General features: G+C 46.6%; 1 protein-coding gene and 1 non-coding gene across 2 annotated transcripts in view; one reads left to right on the plus strand and one right to left on the minus strand.

The window, feature by feature from the left end:
• LOC138795912 (saxiphilin-like) overlaps window positions 1–7,814 on the plus strand; it is a 46,862-nt gene extending 39,048 nt beyond the window's left edge. Inside the window, exons 19-21 of the mRNA XM_069975641.1 lie at window positions 231–415; window positions 6,328–6,529; window positions 7,505–7,814. Of these exons, the coding sequence (XP_069831742.1) occupies window positions 231–415; window positions 6,328–6,529; window positions 7,505–7,539 (422 nt within the window). The 3' untranslated portion in view covers window positions 7,540–7,814. The remainder of the gene's footprint in view (window positions 1–230; window positions 416–6,327; window positions 6,530–7,504) is intronic.
• On the minus strand, window positions 466–656 carry LOC138796169 (U2 spliceosomal RNA). The gene has a single exon (XR_011363764.1). It is a non-coding gene; the product is annotated as a U2 spliceosomal RNA (small nuclear RNA).
• Window positions 7,815–10,347: the final 2,533 nt, after the last annotated feature.

Here is a 10,347-nt window from a genome sequence, read left to right on the forward strand (position 1 = left end):
TTTATAAATAAAAAAAAATGTACTCCCCTTCCCTGATAACCCAACACCATTGTGTCAGAGCCCGATCACACTGTGCAGCCCTTCCTGGTGTCAGTCTTGATGGCTGGAGTTGCTTATTCAGCCAATCATCGATGTTATGTTTGACAACCAACCAATGTTTGGGTATAACTAATGATTCTTACTTCATGTTACTGGATAATGTGCTACATATTATGTCGCTTGTTTTCCAGGGAAAAATCCTGAACCTTGGGCAAAGGATTTAAAATCTTCAGATTTTGAGCTGTTATGTCGTGATGGATCTCGAGCCCCTGTTACTGACTACAGAAAGTGCCATTTAACAGGCGTCCCCCCTCGAGCTGTCATTACTCGTCCGGAGAGTCTCAGTGATGTTGTAATGACTACTATTAACCAGCAAGTAAGTGTCTTCGCATGATTTTATAGGGGTTGCTCGGCTAATTTTTATTTATTTTTTGCACTGAACTTGGAGGCACAGCAATACCAGGTCAATGCCTGGAGAGGACAGAGCAAGCTCTTTTTCCATCTTCCTGTTCTAAAAATCCATTTAATATATGGTCCCCAGATAGGGGACGTATCAGATATTAAACTGATAAGAACAGATACTACACTTGATCTTAGCCAAAAGGCCGAGAAGCGATGTGCTCGGCTAATGTTAGTAGAATTGTATTTAAAAGGATACTCTGGGCATTCATATATTTTTACTGCTGGGTTTGCATAGGGAACATCCTATTCTTACCTACTACGCTTCCTCAGGGTTCCTCCTGTCTCACCTTTTGGTCCCCCACTGAGTCCCACTACTAGTGATATGGACTTGTCTTGGCAGTGAAAGCCCCCTCAGCCAATCACTGACTGAGGTGGGAATGTACCACATGAAATGATTGGCTGAGTGGGCTGTCACTGGCAGAACTCCTAAGGCGTTATCCTGTCACTGGCCGAGTGGTAATAACTCTCTCCCTCTCTCTGAGGAAAATACAGCCACAGAGGTTAAAGAGAGGGACTGCACCTAGGTGGTTGGGGGTGATGGTACTTGTGGTACTCTATTTCTGCAGCCTGAGGTGTTAATGAGGTGCACAGAAAACCAGACAACAGGGAGTCGAGGCAGTGAAGTGCAACAGTGACTTTTGCTTGCATAAGAAGTATACAACTTGAACAGTTCAGTTACACTGTAATTCTCTTAAGATGGGCATCGGCCAGAGATGGATCATAGTTGTTTTTTTTAAGTCTTAGTGGGGTAAGTCGCCTTTTTGTGGAAAATAGGTAGTGAATCATATCCCAGTGACATAAAGGGCTTTAAGGGGTATCTAAACCAGGCCTTAAAGGAGAAGTTCGGCCAAAAGTATTTTTTAATACGTCATTTTTTTATATGTCAAAGTTAGACAAATTCCTAATTATGTACATTAAGTACATTAATTATGGGAAATGCACATATAGGGCTATTTCCCTTCATTTAGTAGATCATGGAGACTTCAAATTCTCTAAAATACCATGAGGTCACGAATTAGGTGTAATTCCAATGGAGTGTCCAGCAGGGGGCGCAGTATATGTAAAAGCCTATGGACTGTATTGAAGTATATGAAGTATGTAATGTAATGTGAAAACTACACTTTATTGGTAGACTCGTGTATGAGATAATGAGCTATGTGTATGGAATAAATTGGGGAGCAAGGACACTTGCTTCCCAAATGGAAGGCACCGAGCAGGGAGGGAGAGCGGAGCCGATGCATCTATATACCTCCCCCTCCCTCCCTGCTCTGTGCTGTGGGACAGATAGACACTACTACTCCTCCCATCATCTGCTCATAGTATGAGCAGATGATGGGGGGGAGTAGTGACAGGGAGATCCCCAGCACCAAGCCCCCCCCCCCCCCCTCAGCCGACATCGCCCCCACCGACCCCACACCCGCCGCACACTAACCTCCCGGCTCTGGCCCCCCAGCCTCCCCCCAGCGCCGCACAGCTGCTGCCACCACCCCCGCCGGTGACCTACTGGCCCCCATCACCAGCGCCGCACAGCTGCTGCCGCCGACGCAGGTGACCTCCATATCCCCATCACCATCCAGCCACTAGCCTCCCCCAGTGCCGCATGTACTACTCACTTTGCTGCCGCTACCAGACTCCCAGCTCACTGCCGCCCCCGTGTCCTGCCGACTCCCGGATGATGAGAGCTGCTGGGGGTGACATCCGGGACCGAGTGGGCAGGACATGGGGGCGGCAGTGAGCTGGGACTCTGGTACCGGCAGTGAAGTGAGTAGTACATGCGGCACTGGGGGAGGCTAGGGGCTGGATGGTGATGGGGACACAGAGGCTACCGGCGGCGGCAGCAGCTGTGCGGCACTGGGGGGCTGGTGATGGGGGGCAGCAGGCTACCAGCGATGGCGGCAGCAGCTGTGTAGCTCTGGGGGGCTGGTGATGGGGGGCCAACAGGTTACCGGCGGGGGTGGCAGCAGCAGCTGTGCGGCGGTGGGGGAGGCTGGGGGGGAGTAGTAGTGTCTATCTGTCCCACAGCACTAAACAGGGAGGGAGGGGGGAGGTATAAAGATGCACCGGCTCCTCTCTCCATCCCTGCTCAGTGCCTTCTATTTGGGGAGCAAGTGTCCTTGCTCCCCAAATTATTCCATACACGTAGTTCATTATCCCATACACGTAGTCTACCAATAAAGTGTAGTTTTCACATTACATTACATACTCCATATACTTCAATACAGTCCATAGGCTTTTACATATACTGCTCCCCCTGCTGGACACTCCATTGGAATTACACCTGATTCGTGACGTCACAGTATTTCAGAGAATTTGAAGTCTCCATGATCAACTAAATTGAGTGAAATAGCCCTATATGTGCATTTCTATAATTAATGTACATTAGGAATTTGTCTAACTTTCCATAAGTAATGACATATTAAAAAATACTTTTGGCCTAACTTCTCCTTTAAGGCCTGGTTTAGATACCCCTTAAAGCCCTTCATGTCACTGGGATATGATTCACTACCAATTTCCACAAAAGGGCGACTTCACATACCCCACTAAGACTTCAAAGTAACAACAATGATCCATCTGTGGTCGACGGCCATCTTAAGAGAATTACAGTGTAACTAAACTGTTCAAGTTGTATACTTCTTATGCAAGCAAAAGTCACTGTAGCATCTCACTGTTAGTGGAGCCTTAGTTACGAGGCTCAAAACACGGGAATAGCCAGATATCCCTCCAGGGAAGGATATCTGTCTACACAGCTACTTCATTTAAAGGAGAAGTACAGCGAAAATTTTTATCAAACTACTGTATTGCTGCCCAAAAGTTATACAAATCACCAATATACACTTATTACGGGAAATGCTTATAAAGTGCTTTTTTGGTACGGCACTGTGCAGGGGAGGAGAGGAGATGCACTGCAGGAAGACGTTGGCAAGGAATTCCCCGGCAGAGAGCTGCACTGCAAAGGTCGCACACCCCAAAGGCCAGCCCTGAACATAGTAAAAATGTTGAGATACAATACACAGATTATTATGCTAGTGGCTGTATGGTACATCTAAAGGAGAAGTCCAGTGAAAAAAATTATTAAAGTATTGTATTGCCCCCCAAAAGTTATACAAATCACCAATATACACTTATTACATTTTATCTTGGATAAAATGGTGATGTCACTTCCTGGATAAAATTGTGACCACCATGGATAACTTCACCATGTTATCCAGGAAGTGAAGCCATGATGCAGTAGTAAGTGCAGGGAAAAAAAGCACCGTATAACCAATTCCCGTAATAAGTGTATATTGGTGATTTGTATAACTTTTGGGAGGCAATACAATACTTTAATAATTTTTTTCACTGGACTTCTCCTTTAAGATGTACCATACAGCCATTAGCATAATAATCTGTGTATTGTATCTCAACATTTTTACTATGTTTAGGGCTGGCCTTTGATGTGTGCGACCTTTGCAGTGCAGCTCTCTGCCGGAGCATTCCTTGCCACCCTCTTCCTGCAGTGCATCTCCTCTCCTCCCCTGCACAGTGCCGTACCATTACGTCACCCAAACCACACGACCAGCCAATCAGTAAGGGGACTGTGGTCCGGGTGAAGTCGTGCCAGGCCGGCGCTCTGGAAAGAGAACCCTCAGCAGGGGTGGTAGTTGTGTGGGGGGCTGTAGTTGTGTAAGGGGGTGGGGTGGTAGTGGTTTGGGGGGCTGCAGGCATAGTTGTGTGGGGGACTGGGGGTGGTAGTTGTGTGGGGGGCTGGGGTTGGTAGTTGTGTGTGGAACTGGGGGGTAGTTATGTGGGAAGCTGTAGTTGTGTGGGGAGCTGGGGGTGGTAGTTGTGTGTGGAGCTGGGGATGGTAGTTGTTTGGGGGCCGGGGATGGTAGTTGTTTTGGGGGCTGGAGGTGGTAGTTGTGTGGGGAGCTGTAGTTGGGTGGGGGCTGTAGTTGTTTAGGGGGCTGGGGGTAGTAGTTGTGTGGGGGGCTGTAGTTTGGGGGTTTGAGAATGTTAGTTGTTCGGGGGGCTGGTAGTTGTGTGTGGGGCTGTAGTTGTGTGGAGGTCTGGGGGTGGTAGTTGTGTAATGGCTGGGGGGTGTAGTTGTGTGGGGGGGCTGGGGGGGTAGTTGTGTGTATGGCGGGGGGGTCGGGTGTTGTCTGGAGGGGTGGAAGGCTGAATGAGCTTTAGCATGGGCGGAACTACCGCCGTAGCAGCCGTAGCCGCCGCATCAGGGGGCCCGTGGCGCGGGCCCCCGGAGCTGACATAGTCTGCAGCACCCGGCGGCCGAGCAGGCCTCCCGTGTGCTGCAGCTGTTTGGGGTCCGGGGGTGTCCTGGTACCTGGGGGCAGCACTGGTAACGGACTCAGCATCCGCCCGGGCTAGTACTTCCGGGTCACGGAGCGTCTGTGCCGGAAGTACAGGCCGGGGGGCGGACTCTGAGCTCTCTGGTACCTGTGCTGCCGGAAATAGGACGGGACGCGCGAGGGGCCCCCCCTTGTCATCCAGTCCTATCCCCGGCAGCACAGGTACCAGAGAGTTCAGAGTCCGCCCCCCCGGCCTGTACTTTCGGCACAGACGCTCCGTGACCCGGAATTACCAGCCCGGGCGGACGCCGACTCCGGGAACCAGTGCTGCTTTGGAATCCCCGGGACACCCCCCAGGAAGCCCCCTGGGGAGAAGCGGAGAAGACAGCCGACGGGGGAGTTAGGTGAGTTGTGTTGTTTTTTTGTTTTTTTTAATCTGTTTTGCAAAGGGGGATGATACATCTATGTATCATCTATGGGGGATATACAGGAGGGGGGGGCATCTATGGGGGATAATACAGGGGGCCATCTATGGGGGATAATAAAGGGGGGCATCTATGGGGATATACAGGGGGGGTATCTATGGGGGGTATACAGGGGGGGGGGCATCTATGGGGGATAATACAGGGGGAGGCATCTATGGAGGATAATACAGGGGGGTGGCATCTATGGGGGATAATACAGGGGGGGCATCTATGGGGATAATACAGGGGGTGGCATCTATAGGGGATAATACAGGGGGGCATCTATGGGGGATATTACAAGGGGCCATCTATAGGGGGATTATACAGGGGGCCATCTCTAGGGAGAGAACATAAGGGGCATCTATAGAGGGACAACATGAGGGGAATCTTTAAGGGGGGGGCAACATGGGGGACCATCTATGAGGGGGATGGAAAGCACAGGGCGGTCATTTATAAGGGGCTAACACGGGGGCATCTGTAAAGGAGAATACACAGAGGGGCATATACTATAAGGGGCTCACATAGTGTTAGGGCTACCAACTAAATGAGGGTGTAAAGGGGCCAATACAGATGTGCAGTGTGTATAGAGATGAGGATGGTGCCAGTATAAGGAGCCTAATATGTTTGTCTGGCAGATTCTGTGGATTCGTGGCTCGGAGAAGTTCTCATAATGGCCCAGGACAGATGGAGAAGAAAATGAAAAGGGAAGAACTCTGATCAGAGAAGACGTCCCCTGTGAGTCACCTGATATAACTGCACTGTAATGTATTTGGTGTACAGAACCTGTGTAGAGCTGAGTGTGTTGATGGCGTAGTGGTCGATCGATCGAGGGAGGAAGGGGCCCCAATCAAAAGTTTGCTATGGGGCCCAGCCATTTCTAGTTACGCCCCTGAGCTTTAGGTTACCTTAAGGGGGCGGGTGCAGAAAAAAGGTTTTGCACAGGGCGCCACTTACCCTAAGGCCAGCCCTGACTATGTTAATAGTTTTTTTGCCATGTTCGCTCATCACTATTAGGTAAGTATTGCAACATGCAACTAGACCTGTAACCTGTAACTCCATCTTTGTCTCCTCTCCAGTCTCTCTTTGGGCGGATAGGATTTGAGAAGGACATGTTTCAGATGTTTTCTTCAAGTATTGGCCCAAACCTCCTCTTCAGTGATGGCACACAATGCTTGATCGAGTTTGACAGGCAAATAGAAAGAGGCATCCTGGACGATTATTTTGGCAAACCTTATCACACAGCTGTGTACAAAGATATCCAGTGCTTACCACTATCAGGTATACTCAGTCATCACTCCTGTCTATCACAGTAAACAGCGCTAGTTACCTTTTGCCTAGAAAATAAGTGAATGATTTGTTTTATTATATATTCAAATGCCAGAGCAAATATGAGTACTGGACAGTTTTTTTGTTTTCTTTGTATATTCTTTGTGTGTTTTTTGCACAAGATGGACAGACAGCAAAAACAAATCTAGCTGATCATTGACACAAAGAAATTACTGGTGTACATCCTTTTTTGATATATAAGCTCTAAGCAACTATATATGAGGCATGTAGAATGTACACACCATAGCAGAGAAGTGGCCACTTTCTTATGGCGAGTGGAAAATATAGAAACAGCTGAGCACCATCCCTGGCTTATTACCATATCTCCCATTCAATATGTGGTAGGATGCCACTGCTAAGGTTCACTGCTATGGGATATCTAATTGCCAAGCCAGTGCTTCAAGGACAACGTTCCTACCTATAGGTGGCCATACACATTTAATAACTGAAGGCCAAACGATTGTTCAATCATCGGTTATCTCTCCTGTCCGTCCCCAATCTTCACCATACACAGGAACATTCAGCACTACTGAACGTTCGTGTGTTCTTTATGGAGATCCTTTTCTCCCCCAGAACAAATGGGTCAGGCAGCGATTTTTCCATCACATCCAACCCCTATCTCCATCAACATCATCGGTCACTGGACGGTCAGGAGAGCCTCATACACCTTATACTGGCAGCGAAACCTGCTGTGAGCTGCCAGTATAAGGTGTATGAGGCTCTCCTGACCGTCCAGTGACCGATGCTGATATGGCTGACAAATGTATTAAGTGTATGAGGACCATAACAGAGCTATATAGAGAGATCCATCAGCATAGTTACCAGTCATGGAAAATGACATAAGGAGAGGCTGTCACACTACACCAACAAGAGTTGTTTTATATACATGATTTACAATTTTCTTTTCTTCTTCTATTGTACCCACAGCATTGGCCTCTGCTTGTACCTTCCACCAGAGCTGAAAAGACTTAGTTATGGAGTTCCTGAGCTATGACCTATTATCCTGAAATACTGTAGAACACCAAGTAATATTCAAAAGGGTAAATATGCTTGCATAAAGGAGAACATAGAGTGTAGATTGTAAGCCCTCGCAGGCAGGGTTGTCTCATCTAGCTCTCATTTTCTTCATGTTTATTGGGCTTGCTTTTTGGTTTTTTTTTTATGTTTTACCCTTCATCATGTGATCAGCTCCCTGGAATTAATGGCACTTTAAAATAAATAAATAAAAAAAATACAATGTGTGCAGTTGTGTACTATGCATTAGGTCTATCCTGATGATCCATCCATCACCAGACTTAGTAGGTTGCCTCAAACTGTAAGCCTTGCACCATGCCTGGTGTTATTTGGTCAAACTATAGCACAGCTTTTTGTTAATAATATGTGTCCATTGTGGGGTAATAAGTATAGTATGCGGACATTTGGAAGTATTTTGTAAAGTAGGGCTGTTGCTACTATTTGGTATTATATGCTATGAAATACAGTATTTCTCCCCATTTCTACAATCCCTAAACAAAAATAACCATACACTGATGCCATCAATGAGGGAACCTTAGTAACAAACATTTTACTATGCAGTTAGTTTCTGCAGTAGATTCAGTTTTAATTAATACCAAGTATTCTTTATGTATGGAAAGAGGGGCACATATAGGCAAATGTGGTGTAGTACTACACCGGTACTACGCCAGGGTATGGTATTGTCGTGACGCCAGTGCTAGTCCAGTACACAGGTGTGATGTTGGTACCTGCTTCATATATATATGGCCGGTTTGTACTGTTCCCCAATGGTCATTGACCTGCCGGGCTTTGATTGGTCTCTTGGGCTCCTGTGACGGCAGTCCTTAGTGGCAAATGACCCACCCAGACTATCGGTACTGCCACACTTATAAGGGGGAAAATTACTAATGATGAAGAGGGCAGGGAGGAGGGACAGAGATGTTGTGCCAGCCTAATACATAGTCATTCTAGGCCATGCCAGTTTGGCACAAGGCTGCAAGTTTAAAAGTTGCTTTAAGGACAATAACTGTATCACCTGCCAAACGAACCCCAGGACAGATCTTGAATTAAAAGTAGTTATCTGAAGGTACAAGTGGTTTGGGGTGGGCAGATTGTGGGTACAGAGTCCCTAAATCTGTGCTGAGAGATACTTGCAAGGGCTGAATACAAGAGAGGTAGTTGTAGCGGTGCTTGTAGAGTTGGAGTTAGAGTTGAACAGTGTAGAGGAGAGGAGTTTGTCAAAGGAGTTTCAACCCAAGGTAGTGCTGTACTCTTTAGAGAAAAATACTTGAGAGATACTTGAGAGTGAGAAGTTACTTGTACCCGTGTTTAGACTGTTGTCTGACCACCTTCTGCCCTACAGTGTTGAGTTACCTGTCCTAATAGGGTGACACAAGCCCCAGTCATGGTTACCTGGGTGAAGCTACGTGTCTGAGCCTTCCCAGTTTCACCTGCACTGCGAGATAGAATATGTAGACCTTCTTTATGGTACCTTTGTTCTATATGTGTCAGTTTTTCTGGATCAGGATACTGCCCTGCACTTTGTAGAGTGGTTCCCGGTGTAAGCTGGGTTTAATTCCCGACTTGTCCTCCATGTAGTGTCTTACACTGCATATTGAAAATAGTGGATAGACTGGAGAAACTGAGTATCTTTAGCTGCTTCTTATACGTGTGTACTTACTCACTTCACACATTGAGCAGTCCAGAACAGGGGTCCTAACAAAGCCAGGCCCTGGCTTGGCTGCAGCAGGGACGTCTACTCTGTGTGTCATCCTCCCACGAAAATCTGAGTAAGACTGAAGCTACACTTCCTCCCACCAAGTGACTACTTCCTACAGGGATGTGTAAAAGCCCCTTGTGAGTGGTGGAAAAGAATGTATGCGAAGAAGAGAAGAAAAGTGATAGGTTAGAAAAGAAGAGTATCTCTATTGGACAATAAAATACATAATATATAAAGAACAGTAACCCCTTGTTCACTGCAGCTGTGCAATAGATAAAAGCTTCATCACCATTTAGCTTGGAGTAAAACGGCTTTTGCGACAGGTGTGAAACACGAAACACCCGTGATGGGACACCACACAAACACTTACAGGTTTCATGATATTGATCTTTATGATGTCTATATAACACCCAAAAAGCCCCAAAACGGATCCAGTTTTAGTGCCAGCAGTTTGAGAGCTATTTCAGGCAGCCACAGTACCATCTCATGATGAGAGTTGCATTACCTTCCCAAGAGATAGCCATGGTGCTTTACAAATTACTGTGCAACTGAATAGTTACACTGCAAAGATGGTACCACACGCCATCTTTCTGCCGAGCTGCCAAAAGGGAGTAACCACTGCAGCAATGTAGGAATGCACAATTACACACAAATTTATATGCTATTAGTTTTTATGTGCCATCATCTCCAGCTGTTTTTTTCCCAAAATCTTCTTATTGTAATGTCTCTTTTCAAATGTGCTGCCAATGTGCTGCTACATGCTTCTACACTCACAAAGTGTGTGAAAGCTCAAAAAATTCCAAGAGGTTTTAGAGGTAGATTATGTACCATACTTTGGAAAATGATGCTGTTTACCATCAAAAGTGGTCTGCGATCTGTAATAGGTCTTCATTGGACTTAATCTATTTAATGATACAAGGTGTGATCAAAGATGTACAGAAAGAAATAGTGCTGGTTAATGCGGACTTTAAAACAACTGCTACAATTACAGTGGGGAAAAAAAGTATTTAGTCAGTCACCAATAGTGCAAGTTCCACCACTTAAAAAGATGAGAGAG

The sequence above is a fragment of the Dendropsophus ebraccatus genome, chromosome 6 (genome assembly GCF_027789765.1).
Source record: "Dendropsophus ebraccatus isolate aDenEbr1 chromosome 6, aDenEbr1.pat, whole genome shotgun sequence".
In the NCBI taxonomy this organism is placed as follows: Eukaryota; Metazoa; Chordata; class Amphibia; order Anura; family Hylidae; genus Dendropsophus; species Dendropsophus ebraccatus.